The following is a 27,050-nucleotide window of genomic DNA, read 5'->3' on the forward strand; positions in this document are numbered from 1 at the left end:
TCATTCTCTGTTTTAAATCCGTGGATCATAAAACACAACACCCTCATCTTTGTTTTATGGGTGGATATTTACAAGAATACTGTGTGTGTTACTTCCTTGTTTCAGAGCACAGAGGACGCATCTACATCTGATGAAACCACACTGACGTTCACTTAATGAGTTGGGTGCAGATACCTACAAGATCATTTGATCCGCTGCTCACATCACTAAAGTGCAGTTTGTTTTTCTATGCTGTAAAAGGAACTGATCGGCTGAGGAATATTTAGCACTGTCTTCCTTTGCAGCAACTTGATATGGATAATATTAATCCCTTGGCACTGCGACAATGTTGATAATGGTCTTCTAACATTTTGTAGTTATAATGGATCATCTGGTTACCTCTCCCCAGGCTGTAATATATGGAAACAGAACATTATTTACATTTTTCTCAGATTTCAAGGCTAGCAACAAGGTGGCAGTGACCGTGGTGGAAACATTAGTATTGTCCTTGGTCTTTGTGTTTTCATTGCTCACAAATATCTGTGCCATCATCTTGCTGGCCAGGAAGAAACGGCTAGTAAGCGCCAATTGCTTCGTGTTGAACCTCTTCTGCGCCGATCTGCTATTTATAAGCATGATCCCTTTCATCTTGGTTATCCGCTGGGCCGAAGCTTGGATTCTGGGGGACTTCATCTGCCACATGCTCGTCTACGTCATCTGCCTGAGTGGCTGTGTCACCATTTTCTCCCTTGCGGCCGTCAGCCTGGAGAGGATGATCTGTATCATGAAGGTGACTCTGGCTACCACTTGCAATGTTAAAGTGGTAGCAGGGGGACTTCTGGGCATTTGGATCTTCTCTGCCATAACTGCTCTTCCTTTGTGTATATTCTTCAAAGTGGTGACGCAGAGAGTGAATGACATGGTAAGTTCTCCACTCACTGACGCTTTCTTTCATTGCTCATTCTTTGACTACATATAGTAACAAAGTTGGGAGAGGGAGTAGGGGGTATGATACCTTGTATTGGACCAGCAAGTAGTTGAAATGTTACAAGCTTTCAAACCCTGAGAGAGTCTAAAACTTGTAACATTTCAACTACTTGTTGGTCCAATAAAAGTTATACCCCCTGCTCCTTCTCGCTCCTTTGTTACTACATGGAAGAAACGACCAACACGGCTACTCACCCTACATATAGGAATTCTATCAAATGACCCTATTTTGTTCTCATTGTCATGGTGTGAATGGTTTCCAACCATTACGATAATATGAAAAGACTGCAAAAGCTGACATGGGTTTCATATATGTGATCTGTTTATTATCTAATTTATTAGTATTGTCTATGCCCTTTGGCTCCGCACTGCTTGTCATGTCGGCTGTTCTTTTGTAAATACTATAAATACAGACCAACATCTTAATAATTTCATTGATCTGAGAATTTTTTTACAGAGGAAAAAAAAAAAAAGGTTTCCAGTGAACTATGAGGAAGTCTCAAATGTATATACTGTTTTGGGAGAGTTTGCTAGTAAGTTGCGGCCCCACGCTGATGCTGAATTAGGCAAAGTTAGATGCTTGCCCAACTTTGACCTCTAGCTCCAATTGTGAAAAAAATATATGGTAAAATCCAAGTGATACTGTGATCTTAATCTTTGTTCTGTAATACATTTTGACTTTAATGCACTGGGGAGGATCTTAAAATCTGCATGAGGGTGAGAGGCGCTGCCTCTGATTACAGTTAAACCTCATTTAACTCCCTTGTTTAAAAAAAAGCTCAAATATATGCAAAGAAATGTTCATCGGCACATATTGCTGCTTTAACATACTGCAAATAAAAATATCTCTTGCGAGCACATTCGCATGTGTCAGACAGGTCTGGAACCTTATCTCCTAGCATACAGTGCTTCCACTGCAGCTAGGGATTCTGGGAAATGACATGCAAATGAGCGCACAGTGTCACCTTTTGCTTCAAATCCATCTTAACAGGGACTGCTATAAGCTTACGTTTGCCTGCCTCTTTACACAGCTTTTCAGCACAGCCTGGGTTAAAGAAGTGAGGAGCCAGTAAACCTACTCACAGACAGCTGTTTCAACCTTATGGGTTTCATCAGTGTGAGTACTGGCTCTGCGATTTGAAACTGGGATAGGTTTCAAGCAAACATGAAATAAGTAATTGTGGGTAAAAATGTTACAAAACCCTCCACCGTATAGCATATAGCAAATGCTTTAACATACTAAAAATGTTAATGTTAATGGATGTCTCATATCATACAGTATCAGAGAAGAGAAATATCTTATTAACTGCTGAATACAGTTCTGTGTAAAGACATGTTATTTGTAATTTTATGATCGGTCACTATATACACATTTACTCACTGAAATGAAGACATACGTGTCTGAATGTGTATGTTAAAAATGTTGTTACGCAAAAATGTACTTTTTTTCAGAATAACCTATAACTTATTTCTCATGTATTATATGACTGCAATAATCCATTCCTTGTTAATGGGATACCCTTATGAGCTGCTCAGAAACAATGTACTTAAATCACGGGGGAGGAGGTTATTCATTAAACTGCAATAGTGCCGATCGGGGCACTATCACACAGAAACTCCCATTGAAGTTAATGGGAGTTTCCGAGCGATTGTGTTTTGATCTGCACTATCACAGTTTCATGAATAATCCACATAATGTTTTCTGATGCCTCACAAACATGCATATTTGTGGAATCGGTATACATGATATACTGCATGTCTTTGTATTTGAACAATAGAATCACATAGCATGAGAGAAGGCATACTGTTCACAATATCACATGTTTCAAAGCATATATATTAAGTGACAAAGAAAGAATGCTGTGCGATTAGAAGGGAGCGAGGAATTATATATATATTTTTAAAAATCCCCCATTAATCAGACACCAGGTCATGATGGATTAAATAGTAAGAAACGTAAACCACTGTACAAAGTACAGCAAAGAGAAATACAAACAAGAGAGCGTTTACACATTTAACATTTCCCCAAAACCTTCTTCATACCAGTGTGTCGTGTCACGTAGTTCGCGCAAAGGATTATGGGTAAAGATATGCAAATGAGCACAGTATGTCTGCCACTTTTTGCTTCCTACCCGTTCTGCACATAGATGTTTCACTAGAGCCTTTTCATTGCGCCGCTTGTACGGCTAAGACATAAAGACGGCTAAAAGTTACATAAAGCCACAATCGTGAGAATGAGGGCACATTTAAACACAAGGTAAACAGGCTTAATAATAAGACCAGTTAATACAACAGCATTGCATTCATATTTATATAAGGCCTGACTAAATAATCTTGACTTGAACAAAATTAATGCAGAGCTACTGTACCATATTACATGTCCCAGTGCTTATACCATGGATGATCAGACATGTTTCAATATAATTGTTATATATATATATATATATATATATATATATATATGAAGAAAAGGGAAGAGAGAGCGCATACCCATAGCGTAAAATAGTCAATTTTAATGAGGGGAAGGGAGGGAAGGGGTTGAGAAATGCGCTTACAAGAAAGCAGTAAAATCAAGCATTGTGTGAATAATCACCACCATCCGGTTTGTATCTGCAGTATCCTGGGGCAGTCCCGATCGTGCAACAATAGGATCAGTGTCCAAACAGATGTCCAGGGCTGTTCCCTTTCCCTTTGAGAAAGTCACCCGTGAGTGACGAAACGCGTCAGGGAGCGTCATCACGTTAGACGCATGGGCATTGACGTCATCACCGCGCGCCGGAACTGATTGAACCGCGCGACTGCTGCAAAGGCTTGATCCACGAGGAGCCATCTTTCCAGGACCCTACACGTGTATATGGAATACACCAGCCCTGGACATCTGTTTGGACACTGATCCTATTGTTGCACGATCGGGACTGCCCCAGGATACTGCAGATACAAACCGGATGGTGGTGATTATTCACACAATGCTTGATTTTACTGCTTTCTTGTAAGCGCATTTCTCAACCCCTTCCCTCCCTTCCCCTCATTAAAATTGACTATTTTACGCTATGGGTATGCGCTCTCTCTTCCCTTTTCTTCTATAGATGCCCTGTGGACGTGGTTCGTCCACTTTGGAGAGCAGCAGGAGACCCTTCATACCAGGATCCATATCATTATTGGACTATCTGAGGACTGGTGTTCATACTCTCTTTTTTTTTTTTTTTTTTTTTTTTCTTTTGGCTTTATTTTTTATTTTTTCTTAATACTATTAATAGATCATGTGTTTTTGGTTATAGGTCTATTTAATATCTGTGTTAGGATAATCCAATTATTTTATTGTTTAAGTGTATAGATTAATAATATTTTTTGCACAGTTGGTGTATAGGATATATATTTATTTGCCTAGTTAACCTTAGCATAGGCGCTGCTTTCCTTCCCCCTTTTTTTTATATATATATATATATATATATATATATATATATAGCAGAAAATGTATGTGTATATATATATATATATATATATATATATATATATATATATACATATATTTTCTGCTATATATATATATATATATACACAGTGGTCGACAAATCATCAAAAAATCTACTCGCCGAACAAAAAAAATCTACTCGCCACCTAGTACCACACGTGTGCTGCTTGGGTCAATAGGAGCTCGCCACGATGTTAAATCCACTCGCCCAGGGCGTGCAAATGTATAGGTTTGTCGAACACTATATATATATATATATATATATATATATATATATATATATATATATATATATGTATTGAGGAGGGGGGGTTATATGTATTGTTTGTTTTTTTAAATATGTATTAGGGAGGTTTTTTTTGTATGTATTTGGGGGTGAGAAGTTTTTTGCATTGTGTGGTGGGGTTTGTTGGTTTATATTTTGTGGGGGGGGGATAGTGTGAGAAGGGGGCCTGAGTGAGAGTGGAGTAATTGACAGAGGGGTGGGGAGAGTGAGATGAGAGAGAGGGCGAGTGAGGAAAAGAGGGAGTAAGAGTGAGACGCAGGGGAGAGAAATACATATGACGTGGGGGGGCAGGGATTGAGTGAGTGGGGTAATTGACGGAGGGGGGAGAGTGAGAGGTGAGACAGAGGAGGGAGAAATACATAGGAAGCTGGAGGGAAATAGAGGGGTACGCAAGGTGTGAAATAGGGGGACTCGCGATGTGTGAAATGAGGGGGCTTGCGAGGTGTGAAATGGGGGGGCTCACAGGGTGTGAAATGGGGGGCTTGCAAGGTGTTAGATGGGGGGGCTTGCAAGGTGTGAAATGGGGGAGGCTCACTACACTGCCCACGGGGACGGGGGTCCTGGGCCCCCGGGATATCTGTCTGCGGCCCTGACAGTATGTGTTCTTTATTAATATTAGACACAATTTGAGCAAATTGAGCAGTTTAGTGTCAGTGATCCCTCCGGGCCGCTGTTTAAATTACCCCCCAGTTCCCGTAATTAACTCACGTTTGGAAAACTGCAACTTAATTTATGTGAGCTTTCAAAGTAATTACCCATTTCACTTCAGGAGCCAAATGTGGTATTATCCTCAAATGAGTTTTCAGAATAGCTACACTTTCATAATCAGGTGTCTGACAAAACAGTCCAGGAAAATAAAAATGGTTTTATGCAAAAAATATGCAACATTTATTCAAAAAGATCAGCAATGTTGACAAAGGTCCGAGTTTGGGCTGAACAACATTGAGCTTTTTAAAATGCATTTTGTATATTTTTTGCATATGACCATTGGAGGGCTGTTATTTTTATAATAGAGGGGGGGGGGGGTCAGTGATATATGAAGATAATGGACAGGGGGTTGGTGGTATAAGAAGGTAATGGACTGGGGGGGGAGATGGATGTAATGGGTCTGGGGAATATTCGGTGGTAATGGGCTAGGGGGACCATATAGGGAGATTATGGACAGGGAGTGGTTGGGGAGATATAAGAAGGTAATGGGGTGGGGGGGGGGAGAGATATAAGGATCTAATGGGTCAGGGGGCGTATAAAGAGGTAATGGATCATGGGGAGGATATAAGGAAATAATTGGTCGGGGGGCGGAAATAATGAGTATGGGAGTATGGTATAAGGAGGTCCTAGGGAGATGGTAAGGGGGTACTGAGCCTGGGGAGAGGGTTATAAGTGAGTACTGGGCCTGGGAGAATAAGGGGTACTGGCCCTAGGGATGGGGGATGTAGAAGGGTACTGAGCTTGAGGAGGAGGTATAAAGGGTATTGGGCCTGGGGAGCGGGATACTGGGCCTGGAGGTAAGAGGGGGAATTGGGTCTGGGGAGAGTGGTAAAAGGGTCAGGGACCATAGTGGGTATACCTGGGGTCCTCAGATGGGCCTGCAGGCCCGGCGGAGGCCCACAGAATGAGAGCCTGGGAACTCCTGCCTTCCAGCTGGGTGTTGCCCTGCAGAGGGGGCTTGGAAAAGGGGAGGGCCCTGCAGAGGTTGCCTGGGGAAGAGGAGGGCCCTGCCAGGAAGGCATGGGGAAGGGTAGGGCCCTTCAGATGGGACCTGGGGAATGGGAAGGCCCTGCAGAGAATTCCTGGGGAAGGCCCTGGTGGGGAGGCCTGGGAAAGGGGAGGGCCTTTCTTGCCTGTGCAGGTACAGGCAATAAACTCCAGCGGTGCCGGCAGTCACCTGCAGTCCTGGCTGTCCCCCCTGACGGGGGCCCTGAGTACTGCAACTGGTTAAAAAACAAATACACATTTTGAACAAGAGAAGCCATAAGCTCCGTGTGACTTGATACAATTTGTTTTTTTTACTAGGGATATTTTTGCACAGATAATTCTTATTAAATATAGCAAGAACTTGATCCCCACAAACTGTCTTCTGCTTTAACACATACATTATTATTTGTTTGAAGGGGAAATGTATATTCATACAATTAATTTTCTCATCTTTGCTCACAGGATGTGAAGATTTGCACTTTGGTCTGGCCCACTGTTGCAGAAGAAATCATATGGGACGTACTATTTATCAGTTTGGATTTTTTGGTACCGGGGTTAAGCATAGTGATCAGCTATACCAAGATCTTTAAGGTAAATGTAACCTCACGCAGCAATTCAGATTATTTTTGTTATTACTATTTGTATTAAGATTTTGTTTCCGACAACTATACATTTTTGGCCTCCAAACTGAATATATTCTTACTTTGTTTTCTCATTCAGTGCTTACTGTACATACGGTACCGTACATAGAACTTTCACAAGCACAATCAGTCCCCTGATCTTAAAATCAATTTTGGTGCCAGAGGCTTGTGGCGTAATTACTGCCAGTTCAGCTGCACCAGGACCCACAACTTATAGGGGCCCTGCCAGGGCAACAGACAGATTTCCCGGGGCCCAAGATTAGAGTTACAACCAAGTTTTTTTTTTCAACTTAAATTTTTTTATTGGAAATTGCGAGTACAACCAATGTAACACAGCCCGATGTATCGGTTCCAATTGTAAACAATCACATATATAGACACTTCTAACACACCTCTACAGACCACGTTACAGACAAGACGGGACGAACCTGACAAGGGGACAGGGGTGGGGGGAAGGAAAGGGGAGGGGGAGGTGAGCGGCGGATGTTTCTTGTTTCTGCTCTTGCTGCTGACCGTTGGCCACCGTGCTCGGCGTCGACTGAGGAGGTTTTCTGGGGCGGGCCCTTCCTATGTGTCCTTTTTCCAGCTCTAGGCTTGTGGGGCAGTCTGCTATCTGTAGGTCACTATGGCCCAGGCCATAGAGGGGTGGGGAGAGCAGAGGCGCGCTAATGCTGAGGCTCGCCTGCTTCAGTCAGCGCGATTGCACGGATTTGCAGGTGAGCCAGCGTGCGTGGGGGAAGCCGGGGGGAGGTGGTTGGAGACGGGGCAGTGACGTCACTGGGCCAATCGCCCGCGACGCACTGACGTCAATGTCCCGGCACCGACGTCACGGCACCGTGACGTTGACGCTGCTGTGCTGTGATTGGAGGTTTTCAGCCGACAGCGCGCTGAAAAACAGCTTGGCGCTCGGCTGAAACCTCCAACTCTTCAGCACGCCTGCGGACGCTCGCGTGAGCCCCCTCTCAAGGCATCCTCATTGAGGATGCAGGGGCTCAGCGCGGAACGTCCGCACGGCTGGTCCATCTATGGATGCAGCCTATGTCTTGTCGTCTGATCTGCCCTCAAAGGAGAACGCACCTATATATATTAGAGCAAAATTGTGTCTGCATCCACTCCTGGGATGTCTACCTGGGCCAGCCATGGTTCCCAGACCTTTAGATATTTTGTGCCGGAGTCATTAACTAAACTGGTTAATTGTTCCATCCGGCAGACATGCCAAATTCTGTTTTTGATCTTAGGGCTAATTGGGATTTCTTGTTGCTTCCATAATGTTGCGATCTCGCACCTCGTAGCAGTTGCAAAATGCGCGATCAATTTATGCGCCGCATTTGACAGACCCTGTATCCGCCTGCCCAACAGGAACAGCCACGGGTCCAGGGGGATCTCCAAACCGAGAATCCGCTGAATCCAATCTCTAATCTGACCCAAATAGGGGCCACCTTTGTGCAAGACCACAGCATATATCGGAGATCAGCCGCCTCTCCACACTGCTTAGGGCAAAGAGGGGAGTAGCCTTTTACAAATTTCGCTAAGCGCGTTGGAGTGTAATACCACCGCATAAGGACTTTATATGCGTTCTCCTTTAATGTGGTGCAGATTGAGCTTTTTGCAGCTGCCTGAATAATTCTGTCCCATTGGTCGTCCTCTAATGTCTCCCCTAGGTCCTCTTCCCAGTGTCTCATGTAACACAGTCTGTTGTCAATGGTCGTCGTCGGGCAGATCACTTCCCTGTACATTCTAGATGTGAGTCCCCTTGTGTCCGTATCTCTGGAACACAGCTGCTCAAAATTTGGTCGAGCCGGTCTAATTGGTGTTTTATTATAGAAATCTCTGATCTGGAGGTACCTAAAGAATTCACTATTTGGGATATTTTTAGAGGATTTAATTTGATCAAAGGTTTGTATGGTTGTGACGATAGTGAGGGTTTGGCCCGGGATTAACGGGGTTACCCCCCAAGGGCCCCCTCTAACCTCACCAGGGAGACAAGGGGTTAACTGGGCTGAGGCCCAGAAATGTGATTTGACCCTTGTTATAACATGAAAATGCTTATTCCCCTGTGTAAATGATGTTGTTGCTGGATCAGTGTCTGCATAACACACCCACTGGGTCATAAGGGGTTAATGAGCTACAGTTTAAGAAAATTCCACTGTATGGTGTCTTTTCAGGAAATCTGGACTTCAAAGGGCTTAATTGAAGTTGAATGTGAAAAGCAGAAGGGTTTTTAGTGTACAGTATGTTAATACCTGTTTGCAGCCAGCCCCTGAGTCTTGGGGTGCAGCCTCAGGGGAACCCCCCAAGTACCCACATATTAAAAATATCACTTTGTCATAAGAGGGACATATATTTTTGATAAAGTGCTTTTCTGGGGCAGTTTTTGAAATGTACAGGCAGAATGCTAATGGTGTGCTAATGCTAATGTACAGGCAGAATGCCTGCCCTTTTGTAATGCATGAGGAACCAAATGGTCTTGACACCTTAAAGCTGGGTTACCTCTTTATGCTAGATAGGACATCTTGCTAGGTGTGATACATAGTGATCAAAAAGTAATTACCTAATTGTTTATGCGGGGAGCTAAAAGCCTGCTTCAAAAGGTTTTATTGATGGGGCCAGGGTGGGATACCCCAAGCAGGATATCTGAATGGGTGTCCTTATTAAATATAAGAATATTATGAGATGTCCTTGGCTGACCAAGCTAAGAATTACATATTTGTATTAGTGGGAGTTAGCCCATCCTTTTGAGTATAAACACTGTATATGTAACTGCTGCGAAATGCCAGATATTAATATCTCTATTAATTTTCCTATTACACCGTAATGTTTGGTCTCTCTGCGAGCGTCAGGTGTGACGGAATGTATTAATATATCGCACCTGCCTGTATGTATTACTGAACTCAAGTTAGGGAGTGATTTGCAGTAAATATGACATTTTGGTTGAGTTCTGAGAAACTGCAGCCCCCCTGCTATGATAATGAGCAGGAAAGGCTAGAATTTACATTGCCTGGTCTAAAGGCTAAATTGCTAATTGCTTATGCTTGGCCCAACGGACAAAAGGAACTAATCAGAAAAATGTGACCTTTCACACTGGACACTGGAAGTCCAAACTGAGCTTCAAAAGCTTCAAAGGGACTTTTGCTAGCCGTTGCGGCACCTAGGGTAAAAGAGATGAGTTTGACATAGTATATAAGTCAAAGCCACCCTTTACCCATTGTTCTTCATGCAAATGTTCTTCATGATCTTCATGTCTGCATGTCATCAGGCCTGTGTCTTTATGCAAGGTCTTGGGATGATGCAGGTTTTGCTGTATGATCTGCCTGTCTTGCTGTGATGTCAACTGATATATGGGAGAAGTGGCCCAGTCTGTATCCTGATGGCCTTCTGTCCTAATCTTTAAGTAAATGTCTATATTTTGCCTGTTATTTGTACATATCTGTTGTGTTCACCTTTATCAAGGAATAAATTACATGTTATCATATCTAAGTTTCGTCCCAGTTCAAACCCAGGTATATATATATATTTATATATAGTTTTGGTGTAAATTACAGCCTGTCACAAGCTACCGTGACAATGGTCGTTATGCCCTCCAGATCCTTAAGACGGGAGAACCCCTTTTGAGTCCAAATCAAGAAGTTTTTGCTATTCAGGCCTGGAGCGAAGTCTGGATTGCCCACAATTGGCGTCATTAATGACGTTCTGGTAGTCAACTGACATCTGAATTTCGTGGCCTCCCAAACTTTTAATGAATTAACCATGGCCTGCAGCGGAATGTTCATCTTGCGTACCCCTTCTTTGGGTAGCCAGATTAAGTTTCGGATTTCAATTGGTGCACAACATTTCCTCTCCAACTCTACCCATCTCCGTAAGCTTGGGTCAGTGTGCCATTGGAGAATCTGCCCTAATTGGGCTGCTTTGTAGTAAGCCTGCAAGCAAGGCACCGCTAAACCTCCTCTTATGGTGGGGCGTTTTAAAATTCCCTTGGCGATTCTTGGGTTTTTCTTATTCCAAATAAATTTCATTATTTGTGACTGGAGGGAGAGGATGTCCGCCTGTACCAATGGGATAGGGAGACTCTGGAAAAGATATAACATCTTTGGGAGGAGGTTCATTTTCACGCTATGTATCCTCCCAATCCATGAGATACTCCCCGTCATCCAGGTCCTGAGATCCTCCCCCAGTGTCTTAATGACCTTGGGGAAATTTGCTTTATATAAAGATTTGTAATCCCTCGTGAGATAAACCCCTAAATATTTGATAGCGGAGGGTTGCCATTTGAAATTAAAATTGAGGTCAATCAGCTTTTCGACTTCTTTAGGTAAATTGATATTGAGGGCTTCAGATTTAGACTGATTGATCGTAAACCCCGATATTTGGTTAAATTTACCCATGATATTGAATACGTTTGGAAGAGATGTGAGAGGTGTGGCTAATCCTCTCCCAGCGCGCCACAGCCTACCTCCTTTGGATACGATCAGCCGTTCAGAGGGACGTGACGTCACACGCCATTGCCGGCAGCAGGACTGGGGATAGAGGAGGACGGGGAGAAGCGACAGCGGGCGCACACAGCGCTAAAGATACCCTTATGTGCATTATATACATGTACAGAGTGTGAGTACATGTCTTTTAACTTGCTATTTATAAAATCCTGTTCTACAACCTACACCATCGGTCTATTTCTCTGCTCTTTGTCCACATATACCTTATGGGAATTTGAATCTTACCAACTCTGAGCTTATCCATATGTGTCAAGACCAAGTGGGGATATAAGTACACCTTAAAGAAACCTCATCATTTCTCCACTACCTGACAGAGTCAGACAAATGCGAATTTTCTTCTATGTTGCTGTAAGTAGGTTTTCCCCAAGAGCCAAGATTCTTGAACAAGCCAAAAAATAATCACAATACTGCACAATTATTGCTTTATATGTTTTTTATTTACATGTTGTATTCCTGACGGGGTCGCTCACTTTCCACAAACAACTACGACTGTACCTGTGGGAAATCAAAGCATATTTCCCTGGAAGGTTTGAGAAGTATCCTGTTGGGTAACATTATTTATCTTTATTATATTTATTGTTTGAATTTGATCACAACACTGTGTATTTATTAGGGAACTGTGGCGCCTAGGCAAGTCATTTAAGTACATTTTGCTAATGTGAGAATGACATCGTCCGCGTATAAAGCGGCTTTGTGCATTTGGTCTCCCACTGAGATACCAGAGATATCTGGGTTATTTCTGATGTGTGCCGCAAGGGGTTCTATGCATAAGGCGAACAGTAGTGGCGACAATGGGCACCTCTGTCGCGTACCACTTTTGATTTCGAATTGTTTTGAGGGGAAAACTTGATATCTCACCTTCGCTGTTGGGTTCTTATACAGCGCTAGGATGGCCTGCAGGAGGTGTCCCTCTAAGCCAAATGCTCTCAATGTTTCTGTTAGATAGGGCCAGTCTATCCTATCGAAGGCTTTCTCAGTGTCCAGACTTAACACCATGGAGTGTATTTTTTCTTTGTGGGACAGATCTATCAGGTCAATAATTCTCCTGGTGTTGTCTGCCGCTTGCCTGCCTCCGATAAACCCTACCTGACCCGTGTGGATTAACCCGGGAAGAACTCTACCCACCCTGTTAGCTATAAGTTTAGAGTATATTTTGAGGTCCGAGTTAATCAGTGATATGGGCCGGTAGCTCTTACAGTCTGCCGGATCCTTTCCGGGTTTATGGATCACAGAGATTGAGGCTTGGAGCATTTGCACTGGGAATGAGGCCCCTGCTAAAATTTCATTGAATAACTTTAACATATGGGGGGCTAGAATTTTAATATATTTTTTGTAATATAAGTTTGAAAAGCCATCCGGCCCTGGGGCTTTAGCAGGTTTTAGTGCCTTGATGACCCCAGAGAGTTCCTCCATCGAGAAGTCCGACTGGAGTGCCTCCTTGTCGCATCTCTCCAAAGTTGGTAGGTTTGCCTCTTTTAAGAAGGTCTGTAACGCCTCACTTGTTTTCCAATTGTGGGTCACCTTATCTCCATTGTATAATGTGTCGTAATACTTTTTGAATTCCCCGGCAATTTTCCCAGGGACGGAGGTAAGGTCACCCTCGCGGTTTCGGATTGCGTGAATGTGATAATTTGGGAGCTTATTTTTTAGCTTATTGGCAAGTAGTGTGTCAGGCTTGTTAGCTTTTTCATAAAATTTCCGCTTGGACCAGGTCATTTCCTTCTCAGCCTGGGCGGAGAGGAGGAGGTTAAGACTGGTTTTGGTGACTAATACTTGATTCAACGTGTGGGTATTCTTATTTATTTTGTGTAGGGAGGAACGCTCCGCTAACTGCTCTTCTAGCTTCTGGATTTTTCCCTCTCGTTCTCTTTTTCTTTTAGCGGCTAGATTCATAATTACCCCCCTGAGGGTAGCTTTATGGGCCCCCCACAGCGTGGAGTGTGTTGCCACACTCCCCTCATTCTCCTCGAAATATTGTTTGAGCTTATCCCCAATTTCCGCCTGTAGGGCTGGGATTTTCAGCAAGATCTCGTTTAACTTCCAATTCGCTCTAGGTTTTTCTAGTGGGATTAGTGTGCATCGCAGCTCTATAGATGCATGGTCAGACCATGAAATATCATGGATCTCGGTGCGAGAGACCCTGGGGACCATTCTATTGGATACAAGGAAGTAATCAATCCTGCTATAGGTGTTGTGTGGGTGTGAGTAAAAGGTATACTCCCTCACTCTCTGGTGTTGTTCCCTCCATATGTCGAGTAGTTGGCAGTCACGTAAACCTTTTTTAATTGTTAGTACATCAGGTCTGTGTGTTACGTTAGTGGATGAACATCTGTCAAGGTCCTCACGTAGTGCCCTGTTCAGGTCTCCGGCAAATATGATATTACCTCGGGCCACTTTGCTGGGTTTCCCAAAGAAGGTGTTAAAGAATTCTGGGGCTGTGTCATTGGGGGCATATAGTGTTGCGAGTGTGATTGGGAACCCTTGGATTGCTCCCCGCACGATGAAGAATCTACCTTCCCTATCCTTGAATGTCCTGTCGGTTACAAACGGAATTCGTTTATGGATTAGTATGGCCACCCCCCTTTTCTTGACTTTTGCGGAGGACATAAGGTGTGTCGTATAATCTTTATCAAGGAACTTGGGGCAGTTGCCCTGTGAGAAATGTGTTTCTTGCAGAAATAGAATTTCTGCCCCCTTACGTTTGTAATCTCGAAAGGCGACTCTGTGTTTAGCCGGGCTGTTAAACCCTTTAACGTTATGGGATACTAGCCTGAGTTCCTTACTCATTGAAGTTTGTGGGTCGACGTGTCTGCCGAGATCTATTCCTGTTTGGCGTGACTGGGCCAGTTCCGAAGCCTCCTCTCTTCCTTGTACTGCTGCATCGCTCTTCCTCACCTACAGAGACACAAAAGGGGGGACACACAAAGGGGCACACCGGGGGGGACAAGAACAACACACAACATGCTATATAACAAAAGAATTCTCGACGTCTTGGCGAAGTAGCCTCCTCGACGAGATCATCGCCTTTGGGTATCTGGACTCTTTTCCTGCAGTCCAGGCGTAACTTGGGGTGGGGGTCACTCCATATGTAAACACTACTTAACTACCTCTGGTTAAGTTACCAATGATCACAGTCACGTGCTGTTTGATACATTCTCTGATTTTAAAGCCCATTTTTTTATTCATTGTTTATCAATAAAGTATTTTAATTATGTCATTATACATTCAGTTTGACAGAGTGCTGGTAAACTAGGTTTCCTTTTCTTTCATATACAATAAAATTATATCTCTATTTTATTCTACCCTGGTGCAATTTTATCAAAATATTGAAAAGGCAATTGGCAGTTTTACAGAGGTTATTCATATTAATTATTTACAGACGTCTCCCTTAGCGGCTCATTTTATGTTTGCTGAATCCCACTATTGACTTCAAGTATGAATTTCGTCCTGAAAGAGCCCGATCGCCCCCTTTGGCGGATATACAATACGCCCCTTATTTCTTTAGCACAAAGTTAAGAACCCTGCCTTGGTGAGATATTGTGATATAAACAGTGCTTTTTTTGTAATATAATAGGTGCCAGTATCTGTATCTGGCCTCCGACGTTCTCCTGGTCGTCGTGACTGTCACGGTAACTTATGATAAGATATAATGAACACCAAATATCTGGGTTGAACTGAACGAGGCTTAGATATAATACAATATATTTATTCCTTAAAAAGGTGAACACAGCAATATAGTACAATTAACAGACAAGAAGGTAACACTTACTTAGGGTTGGGGGATGGAGAAGTATCAGCTAGCAATTCTCCAGCAATCCGGTGACATTCCAGGTGGAATCAGAGGCACAACTCCAACTAAAAACTGTAGGGTTGACACAGTTTATATACCTGTGCAACCCTATTCTTAACATTGAATACAGACTATTAGTGAACAATTATCTGTATCCAATCCCTAACGTGGAGACACAGATTAACCCATGCCCCCCAGCTAGTTAGCCCATGTGTACTGGGACTCTGAGGATCTTATTTCTGTAGCCCCATAATTAAATCAGGGGCAACGACCAGTCTACCAAATGAAGTATCTGATAGGATCTTCATTGTTTGTAGGTTTAGACATAACACTTACAAACCACTCCAGTTCGATGATTCTCCGCCCTCAGGTAACAATTAGAGTGGCAGAGTCTGTTGATTAGTACTTGGTCTGGTAATTAGTACTTGGGCTCAATCATCCGGCTGCCCTTCCTGACCTATTTAGCATAGCAGATGGAGTCTGCATTTTTCAGAGCAGATCCAAAATACCATACATATACTCTTTAATATCTACACATATTAATAAGTTCCATTCTGGTGGGCTCAGTGGGTCGAAATTTGCCAGTTTTTAATGCCTACAGTGACTCCACATATTGGCCAAATATCAACTCTCTGTGACCTCCAGAACTGGAGATACAGAAATGCACTTTAAAATATTAAAATACAGGATTATAATGAAACATGGGAACAGGGGAGCATACAGTTTCCTGACATGACAAGGTGTAAGCCACATTCCTGGACCGCAGTCCAGTTAACCCATTGCCTCTCTGGTGAGGTCAGGGGGTGGCCATATGGGGTGCAACCCCTTTAATTCCGGGCCAACCCCCCTCTCCCTCTACACCTCCCCTTCTTAATGGGTGACCTGTGGCCCACTGGCCCTAATGGGGAGTGGGGCACTGCTGGCACCCTTAATGAACTCAGTCTCAGAGGGATAGTCCTGACGTGAAAGTCCATCAGCATTGCTGTTTTCACTACCCTTTTTGTGCTGAATGGTAAATTCAAACTCTTGCAAGGCCAAGCTCCACCTTAGCAACTTGGCATTCTCCCCTGATGCCCTCTGCAGCCAACTCAGGGGGTTGTGGTCTGTGAGGACCGTGAAAGCACTTCCATACACATAGGGCTGGAGTTTTTTGAGTGCCCACACAATGGCGAAGCACTCTTTCTCAATGGTGGCATAGGCCACTTCTCTGGGGAGTAGTTTTTGGCTGAGGTACACCACAGGGTGCTCTCTACCGTCGTCCCCCACTTGGCTCAACACAGCCCCAATGCCATAGTCTGATGAATCAGTCTGTAGGAGGAAATGTTTGGTATAGTCTAGGGCAGCCAGTATGGGGGCCCCAGCAAGCGCAGTTTTCAGTGCCTGGAAAGCAGTTTCACAGGCAGGAGTCCAGGTGATAAGCACAGGCAGTTGCTTCTTAGTCAAATCAGCCAGGGGTTTGGCCACGGCACTGTACTGTGGGACAAACTTCCTATAGTACCCTGCGGTGCCCAAAAATGCCATGACCTGTTTCTTGGTTTTTGGAACAGGCCACTGAACTATGGCTTCTACCTTGGCTGGCTCTGGTTTGAGGTGCCCTCCACCCACCCTGTGCCCTAAGTACAGGACCTCTGCCATCCCTACCATACACTTAGTGGGTTTCAAGGTAAGCCCAGCCTCCCTGATCCTATCCAGCACCGCAGATACATGTCCTAAGTGGGAGTCCCAGGAATTACTAAAGACAGCAATGTCATCTAAGTAAGCCCTGGCATAGCTCTGCATCCCTTCCAGTAACCTATTGACCATGCGTTGGAAGGTAGCCGGGGCATTCTTCATCCCAAATGGCATCACTAAAAACTCATAGAGGCCACTTGGAGTGATGAATGCTGACTTCTCCCTAGCCTCCAGGGTCAGTGGGATTTGCCAATAGCCTTTGCTCAAATCCATAGTGGTCAGATACCTTGCCCCTGCGAGTTCATCCAGTAACTCATCCATGCGGGGCATGGGGTAGGCATCTGACACTGTCCCAGCGTTGAGCAAGCGGTAGTCCACACAAAACCGGGTGGTCTTGTCCTTCTTATGGACTAGAACTACCGGGCTTGCCCAAGGACTTTGGGACGGAGTAATTACCCCTAGGGTCAGCATCTCCTCTATCTCCCTTTCCATACTGGTCTTGACCTCTGCTGACACTCTATAAGCGTGTTTATTCAGAGGCTGCAGATCCCGTGTGCACTGGGTGTTTTGTGAGATGTGTGGTCCCTGGCATGTCAGTGAAGAGGGACCTATACTTAGCTAGCATGACCCTGGCTTCTACCTTCTGCCTAGCACTCAACTGTGCCCCTATCTCTACCTGCTCCACAGTGTTTCCCTGCCTAGCCTCCCCTAGGAGATCAGGCAGAGCATTGCTCGCCGGATCCTCCAGTAGTGGGCTACAAATGGCCATTACTGCTCCCATACTCGGTGCTCTGTATTCTTTCAGCATATTGACGTGATATGTCTTATGCCTCTCAGGCTCTACCTGTACAACGTAGTTGTACTCATTCACCTTTCGGATAACCGAAATGAGGTCCCGACCAGGCAGCCATCAACTTGTTCTCCTGAGTGGGTTTGAGAACAAGCACCTGCTGTCCTGGGATGAATTCCCTGCTACGGCCATTCCGGTCATACCATTGCTTTTGCTTGGTCTGAGCGGCCCTGAGGTGGTCCTGGGCCACCCCCATGAGCATCTCTAACCGGTCTCGGAAATCTACTACATACTGGATCACGGAAGCATCAGTAGCAGTAGCCTCCCCTTCCCATCCCTCACGGAATAGGTCCAGAGGACCACGTACCCTGCGGCCATATAGTAGCTCGAAGGGGGAGAAGCCTGTAGATTCCTGCGGTACCTCTCGTTAGGTAAACAGCAAGGGTTGTATAATTGAATCTCCCAGTCTTTCCCCTCCGCCTCTATAAAGGTCCGAAGCATCTGCTTCAGGGTACCGTTAAACCTCTCACATAATCCGTTTGTCTGGGGATGGTAAGGGGTAGTGCGCCGGTGCTGTATACCGCATGCATCCCAGAGACAATGTAACAGTTCACTCATGAATTGCGACCCCTGATCGGTTAGGACCTCACTAGGGAAACCTACCCTAGAAAAAATGTTCAGCAAAGCTGCTGCCACTGTCTTGGCATCTATGGTGCCAAGCGCTACTGCCTCAGGGTACCGGGTGGCAAAATCCACCACCGTGAGGATGTAGCGCTTCCCTGACCTGCTAAGAATCATAAGGGGTCCTACAAGATCCATCGCTACTTTCTGGAAGGGTTCCCCTATTATCGGTAGGGGTTTCAGGGGTGCCTTCACACGGTCGCCCGCCTTACCCACTCGTTGGCAGGCATCACAAGAGCGGCAGAAAGTGCCCACATCTCGTGATGCCCCCGGCCAGTAGTAACGCTGTAATAACCGGGCTCGCGTTCTGTTGACCTCCTGATGTCCCGCTAATGGAATAGAGTGAGCTACCCGTAACAGTTGCTGTCGGTACCCCTGGGGCACTACTAGCTGTCGCTTACCGGTCAATCCCTCCTCTATCCTAGGGTTCCCTTCTTCTCTATACAGGAGTCCCTTATACCATAGGCATTGCTCAGTGCCTTCACCTGCCTGAGATTCAGACGCCCGAAGTCTCACGCCGGCCAGGGTAGGGTCTGTCTTCAGTGCCTCCCTAAACTGGGCTCCTAATTCTGGCTACCCCCCAGTCATGTCATTGTCCGGAGAATGGGGAAGGGTGAGGGGGAACAGTAAGTCAGTCTGTGGTTGCAACTGATCCTGGCTTACCTCCCCGGGCTCCTCTGAGCCCTCCGCTAACGTTGGTCCCAAAGGCTGGGGGACTGGCGCCGCCGCCATTGCCGCTGTCTGGCCGACCGCCGACCACTGCAGCGGGCTTGGGTACTCGGTCATAGGTGCAGGTCATCGGTCCCAGATCGTTGCCAAGAAGAACGTCGGCATCCAAACCGGGTAAAACCCCCACCTCCCGCACACCCTGGCCCTCCCCCAACCCAAAAAGATTCTGGCCATTTGCAGGAAACGTGGCTCTCCGTCAGCCACAGTGATCTGTATCCCAGGGACTGGAAGTAATTCCTCTGGCCGGACCATATCAGGTCGGACCAGGGTACTGCAGCTCCTGAATCCAGCAAGCTGACTGCTTGCTGGTCACTGACTGTGACCGGGGTGAGATGTCTGCTCCGGCCGTCCGTCTGCTGCAGGTCCGCGCTGAGATGTCCTCCGCTCCTGGCTGTAGGCACTGATGAAACCGGGACAGGTGTGGCATGGGACGTCTCGCTAGGAGTTGGTTCCATGACCGGTCCGGAGTCTGTGGTGGAAGCCACCCGCACGCGGGCTACCGGCTTCGCAGCTGGGGTGCGTTGCCCCTGATGGGGTCCGCCGGAACGCAGGGGTTCCGGGCAATCTGGTCTGATGTGACCAGGGCGGTTGCAATTGTAGCACCGGCGCTCGTGCCGGAGCTCCCCCGCCTTCGGTGAACTGCTGCCCACAGGCGGCCTCTGAGTCCATTGGGGGGTATTGGCAGATTTTCTGGCCGGTGCCGCCGCCACCGCCGCCTTGGCTACTGTTTTGGCGGTCATCAGGGCTCGGCTGGCCACATAGTCGTCTGCAAGCCTCGCCGCCTCCTGGTAAGTCTTGGGCTTCTTGTCGTGCACCCAAGCCCTCACCGCCGGTGGGCACTGCTGCATGAGCTGCTCCTGAAAGATGAGGTCTAGCAGGCATTGGTAAGTCCGTGCCTCATAGCCCTCCACCCAGCGTATCCTGTACAAAGCCATGAGGGTCACGTAGGTAACATAGGACTCCTGGGGCTGCCTCTCTTCCTGCTGGAATTTACCCTGGTAGGCTTCAGGGGTAAAACCGTACTGAAACAATAGCAGTTCTTTCAGGTGGTCATAGTCATCAGCATACTCATCTGGAAGCGCCATCATCATCTGCTTAGCCAAGCCGGACAGTAAGGGGTCCAAACGTGCAACCCTATGCTGGGGAAGCACTTTGTACCGCCGACACTGTCTCTCAAAGTTCTTTAGAAAACTGTCGATCTGATCAGTACCTTCCACGAACTTGGTGAGACTGTGCTGATTCAGTTTGAGTTCATCTGTGTTGGGATGGACAGGGGGGCAATACGCGGGTCTGTTCACTGCCATAGTGAGAAACTGCAGCCGCTCCTCCGGTGTCCCTCTGTCACCCCACGCAGTAATCAGTGCCAACATTTCAGGGGTGAACGGACTGGTAGCCGCAGCAACCAGTACCCCTCCTATTGCACTGCTCCCGGGAGGTGCACTCATTCCCTCCCCGAGATTCCACCGCCCTGGCACTGGGTTCCTTCCCTGATCTCCGGGTGGCTGTATAAGGGCAAGCTGAGCCGTATCCTGAGGCTCTGCCAGCCGGGCTTCATAGTCACCGATTGCGTCAACCATGTCTGCGACCTCCTGGTTCTCATAGGGCAGTCCATTTTCACGGCACTTGTCCTTCAGCTGAGCTCGGGTCCTCATGTTGGATGAGCCTTTAGCCTCGCTCATGGTTCTCGGTTGCTGCAGTGAGGTGGTGTTACAACTTGTGTTAACTGTTGCACTACTGTGTGTTCAATATATTTAGTCCCAGGAACTCGCAATTCCCTTCGAGTTCCCATTATATTACAGGGTCCCACAGAACACTGTAATATAGGTTCAGTTCAATCCCGCCGCTGCCACCAGTTAATTATAGAGCTTGTCACGGTAACTTATGACAAGATATAATGAACACCAAATATCTGGGTTGAACTGAACGAGGCTTAGATATAATAAAATATATTTATTCCTTAAAAAGGTGAACACAGCAATATAGTACAATTAACAGACAAGAAGGTAACACTTACTTAGGGTTGGGGGATGGAGAAGTATCAGCTAGCAATTCTCCAGCAATCCGGTGACATTCCAGGTGGAATCAGAAGCACAACTCCAACTAAAAACTGTAGGGTTGACACAGTTTATATACCCGTGTAACCCTATTCTTAACATTGCATACAGACTATTGGTGAACAATTATCTGTATCCAATCCCTAACGTGGAGACACAGATTAACCCATGCCCCCCAGCTAGTTAGCCCATGTGTACTAGGACTCTGAGGATCTTATTTCTGTAGCCCCATAATTAAATCAGGGGCAACGACCAGTCTACCAAATGAAGTATCTGATAGGATCTTCATTGTTTGTAGGTGTAGACATAACACTTACAAACCACTCCAGTTTGATGATTCTCCGCCCTCAGGTAACAATTAGAGTGGCAGAGTCTGTTGATTAGTACTTGGTCTGTTGATTAGTACTTGGGCTCAATCATCAGGCTGCCCTTCCTGACCTTTTTAGCATAGCAGATGGAGTCTGCATTTTTCAGAGCAGATCCAAAATACCATACATATACTCTTTAATATCTACACATATTAATAAGTTCCATTCTGGTGGGCTCAGTGGGTCGAAATTTGCCAGTTTTTAATGCCTACAGTGACTCCATATATTGGCCAAATATCAACTCTCTGTGACCTCCAGAACTGGAGATACAGAAATGCACTTTAAAACATTAAAATACAGGATTATAATGAAACATGGGAACAGGGGAACATACAGTTTCCTGACATGACAAGGTGTAAGCCACATTCCTGGACCGCAGTTCAGTTAACCCCTTGCCTCCCTGGTGAGGTCAAGGGGTGGCCATATGGGGTGCAACCCCTTAAATACCGGGCCAACACCCCTCTCCCTCTACAGTGACTGTGCGGCATCAAGTGACATTGCATTGGCATGGCAACATGACGTTGCGGCATCACATTGCCATGACTACGCGGTGCTGTGTGCCATTGCGGCATCACGTTAACATGGCAACACGACGCCATGTGACGTTGCACCGTGATTTGACACCATGTTGTCATGGCAACGCTTTGTCACAAAAAGATGCCACCAGAGATGAGAACGTAAGAGAAAAAGGTGACGATACATCGTACCGGTGTGTGCCATCACAAAAAAAAAGCCCTGGATATACTGTAACTACTTACAAGCCAGTGTTTCTAACTGGGGAAAGGTGCAATGTGTTGTCATGTGCCTTGCGATGTTTTAATATCCTTTAAGGATATGAGAAAACCTCGCTCAAAGCCTCTGAGTGAGGTTGCGTGCCGCCTGGGAATGAACAGAATAAAACTGAGAGTGTGTACTAAGAGGAGTACACAGAGAGTCCCAAATGGTGGCGCACTGCAGACCAAGATCAAGTTCTAACATGGTCAAAATTTACAACTAGATGTGTACAGTTAAAATATTTTATTGAAAACAATTTTTATTAAAATAATAATATATATATACCTCCTAATTCAAAAGAACATGGTATATACAGATGCCCCTAAAAGGGATTTATGTTTATTTCAAAGAGATATCGTTCCTGGTGCCAGTCTTTTATGTACATCATCCTTATATATAGTGTAGATGTAATATCCGGGTACTGATGTCGGGAGAAATTCCCTGTGGGTAAATCGTTTGTACCACAACAGTGTTACTGTTCACCTGTAAAATAAAGTCCACTCAGTGGTGTATGGTACACTGTGCAGCGATTTCAGTCTTATTCATTAACTGCGTTGCTGATTATTCAAACCATGAATAGTAATGGTATAGTAATGATGTAATCAGATAGGCTCGATCTCCTTAGACGTTCAGAGGGACATGAGAGGTATAATGTGTAGTTTATAATACCTCTAGATGTTATGTCCACATAGTTTCAGTGGAATGGCTTCCTGCACATGTGCAGTATAATTCAGTAATTGCACCCTATGTGATGTTGAGGTCAGTTGCCAATAAAGTTAAGTATACGGCTAAATCCTATTATAGTATGGTATATAAGTAGTATTCTCTACATCATTCATCAGGGTGCATGTTGCTTAATACTGAATATATGGGTCAAATTATCTCCTTATTATTAATGTCTTTTGCACAAATCAACTACTAGGGTGTTAACCCCCAACCGAGTAGTGAATCATACCATGAATGAATGAGGTAATGGAGCAGATACCTATATACTGTTGCCAAAGGGATAAAAACGTGTTCACTGTGTGCTGCTGGTCTGTAATCTGTGTTAATGCTGGTAATAACCGTATATATTACATGACAGTTTGTATTCAGGCCCTTAGTCAGGGTCTAGGTACATCCCCACAGTGAAACCATGTAGTCAGGGCAAAACATCATATTATATCACCTAGTCCTATGAGGTTAAAAATACCCTTGTATTTTGTTGCTGTTATTAGCCAATAATAGATCTAGATGTTAGAAGTACAAGGACAATATTGTCTCTTATCTAATTGTAATATATCGGCGTGACAGATGTAGATATGTATCACAGTAACTTGAACTTCAGTGATCGTGTATGTCACGCGTGGGAGTTAAGTCACGTTGCGCAGCAGCACAGTAAATCGCGTGAAGGAAATCAGAAACAGCACTGGTAGTACCGCGAATAAGGAGTAGGGACAGAAGGTCCCAAACTAATAAACAAACAAATCTCAGATAGTGCATTTTTTTGCCATCAAGTCGGTTTTAATATCCTTGCAACCCAAAGACAGCAAACTAATAGGTAGACTTCAAAAACCGCCCTCTCTTTCCCCTTCCTGTTTTGTATAGTAGAATAGTACTGTACTACTCTTCCAATAGTGCAGTGTGTAATAAATCAGCGATGTAACCAAGTATTTATTTTTGTATTCACAGATCACAAAGAAGACGAGGGAAAGTTTGATAACCAGTACAGCGTATTCAGAAAACCATCAAGTGAGAGTCTCCCAAAGGGACTTCAAACTATTCCGAACCCTGTTCATCCTAATGATTTCTTTTTTTATCATGTGGACTCCTGTGTTCATTATTGTTCTGCTGCTTCTCGTTCAGAACCTTGACGAAGAGTTTACAATCCCATCATCCCTTTTCTTCTGGATATTGATATTTACGTTTTGCAACTCAATTCTCAATCCAACTTTGTATAACATTAATTTATTCAAACAGAAATGGTGCCAGAATTTTTTCTGCTGCTCTGTTGAAGAAAGTGTGGATACAGACACAACAACCAAAAGGAATGAAAATCTGTCCACTGTGAACAAATAGTGCTCTCTATGGTGTAAATAGTGCACTCCACAGCATGTTTTATATAGCGTAATATTACAAAAAAAATGTTTTAGTTGAAACAGCACATGAATTTAAACCATCTTTTGTTAGATACGTGTGAGTTCTTTTAAGTCTTTTTTTTCATTAGAGTGAAACTGTAATAAATGTTTCTGATAGTGCTTTCTATTCTAAACCATTGTTCACTGGGAGCAGCACAAAGCGTTACCCTAACCTGCGCACAAAGCGTTACCCTAACCTGCGCACAAAGCGTTACCCTAACCTGCGCACAAAGCGTAACCCTAACCTGCACACACAGCTCCAAAAGGATGGATTCTGGTTGGCTTGTCCCTGGGTGTCCGTGTGGGCAAAACATCTCCATTACAATGTTTTAAAGCTCACTCGTTTCACCTTTTTAATTGCAGTTCTTGCCAAGCACCTGTAAATGACCAGTCTATTAAAGATCGCTATCCCTCCATTAGGCTTTTTCCCCGGTGTCGGCGCTGCACGCACGCTTGCTATGCTGGCGGCGCATGCAGTTCTATTCCCTGATCTGTGTAGAGTTGCAGGGGGAAAGATGGGGGGGGGGCATGATGGGGGCGTAGCGGGGGGTGCGGATATGACGTCTCCCGGCAGGTTTGCCCTCATTGGCTGAACCACCGAGGGGCGTGGCCAGTGCTCCGTCGCCAGATCTGAACACAGTTTTTCTAACTTCCGCAAAATCTGGGCGCGCCATAGCGGGCGCTGCAGCGGGGACCTTGCCTTAGGCTTGTTATATAGTAGGTGCTGGGGCGCGCGTCCAGCATTGTGAATGCCCGCGTTTCGTTTATATGTTGTAAGCGGTGGCTGTGCGCGACTAGGGGGTGTGTCTATAGACATCACAGCGATAGCCGCGCTGTGATTGGCTTGGCAGTATCATGTGGTGCGGCAGCAGCACGAAAATATAAATTTTCATGTATTTGCTGTGATCTGCCGCGCCACCACTCGCTGCTGTGCGCACTGCTGAAGTATAGCACGTCAGGCCTGGACACAGACAATTCTAATTGACGTGCGCACGCACGCACGGTAGCGCACGCACACACTATATTACACGCCTTAGAGAGGCTATGAGAGCTTTGCAGGTGCAGCAGTGTTAGGAGCTGCAGGTGGGCCATACCATGAAGTGGTTGTTGGCTTAAAATACTTTGGTGAAAGAATTGAACTAAATGACCCTTGCTTATGAGACGAAATACAGATAAGTATTTAACTATATAGTATATCAGGTTAGATGAAGCACTGGGCCTATTTGTCTTTTCTTCTATACATGAGGTCACAAACCTAGTAGCACTATTTTTGACACAATGCAGTATTTATGATTTGGTGGATTTGGGTTCTGAGCTTACTTCTGAGCTGTGTGTGTTTAAGAAAACAATGGAGCAAGAAAGAAGTATAGCAGAAGAGGAACACATTGAAAAGGGATTCCAAATATAAGTGGACATTATAGATATATATATATATATATATAGATATATATATATATAGATATAGATATATATATATATATATATATATATATATATCTATATATATATATATCTCTCTCTATATATATATATATACTAGCTGAGAGCCCCGGCGTTGCCCGGGATGTTTGTGGTGTGGGGGTGGCATTTGGGTGGTTGGGTGGGGAGTGGTCCACGCGGCCCATTGCGGTGTGCGGTGGTATGCTGCTGTGACTGTACTGATGGTGATTGTATCGGGGTGCTGATTTGGGAGGGTTTGGGGCTGATGTGGGGGTGCGGATGTGGGGGTGCAGATGTGGGTGTGCCGATGGGGTGCAAAGGTATTGATGAGGGCTGGGAATGGCGGGGGCCGAGAATGCCGGTGTGCTGGGGGGGCATGGGATACCGTGTGCTGATGTGGTGGTGCTGGGGATACCATGTGTGTGTGTGTGTGTGTATATATATATATTTGTGTGTGTGTATATATGTGTGTGTGTGTCTATGTGTGATATATATTATATGTACGTGGGTATATATATATATATATATATATATATATATATATATATATATACACACACACGTGTGTGTGTGTGTGTCTACATGTGTGTGTGTGTATCTACATGTGTGTGTGTGTCTGTCTACATGTGTGTGTCTGTCTACATGTGTGACTGTGTGTGTGTCTCTGTATATGTGTGTGTGTGTGTGTGTGTGTGTATATATATATGTATGTGTGTGTGTGTGTGTGTGTGTGTGTGTGTGTGTGTGTGTGTGTGTGTATATATATATATATACTAGCTGAGAGACCCGGCGTTGCCCGGGATGTAATGTTCCCGTTCCTCTCTCTCCTCCCCCCTCTCTCTGTTTGTCCCCCATTCACATCAATCCAGTCCCCCCCCTCCCTCCCTCCTTTACAGCTTCATGTAGCGTGTGTGCGTCAGTCCACTGTGTGTTTGCTCGCGCGTCAGTGAGTCTGAGGCAGAAACACAAACACACACAGACTGACTGACGCACACACAGTCAGTGTGTGCCTCAGTCAGTGTGTGCGTGCGTCAGTCAGGCTTTGTGTGCGCGTCAGTCAGTGTGTGCGTGCGTGCGGCAGTCAGT

The 27,050-nt window shown here is 45.2% G+C and overlaps 1 protein-coding gene across 1 annotated transcript; it reads left to right on the top strand.

Annotated features, from left to right (window-relative positions):
- Nucleotides 1-122: 122 nt before the first annotated feature.
- On the top strand, nt 123-24,860 carry LOC142502026 (free fatty acid receptor 4-like). The gene is made up of 3 exons (XM_075612791.1): nt 123-901; nt 6,882-7,010; nt 24,079-24,860. The coding sequence occupies exons 1-3, from the start codon at nt 362-364 to the stop codon at nt 24,463-24,465; spliced, it is 1,056 nt and encodes a 351-aa protein (XP_075468906.1). The 5' UTR covers nt 123-361; the 3' UTR covers nt 24,466-24,860.
- Nucleotides 24,861-27,050: the final 2,190 nt, after the last annotated feature.

Source organism: Ascaphus truei, chromosome 8 (assembly GCF_040206685.1).
Source record: "Ascaphus truei isolate aAscTru1 chromosome 8, aAscTru1.hap1, whole genome shotgun sequence".
Classification (NCBI taxonomy): Eukaryota; Metazoa; Chordata; class Amphibia; order Anura; family Ascaphidae; genus Ascaphus; species Ascaphus truei.

Coding starts and splice junctions, on each gene's coding strand:
- LOC142502026 (XM_075612791.1), top strand. CDS start 362: ATGGATCATCTGGTTACCTCTCCCCAGGCTGTAATATATGGAAACAGA. Junction 902..6,881: donor CGCAGAGAGTGAATGACATG/GTAAGTTCTCCA, acceptor CTTTGCTCACAG/GATGTGAAGATTTGCACTTT. Junction 7,011..24,078: donor GCTATACCAAGATCTTTAAG/GTAAATGTAACC, acceptor TTGTATTCACAG/ATCACAAAGAAGACGAGGGA.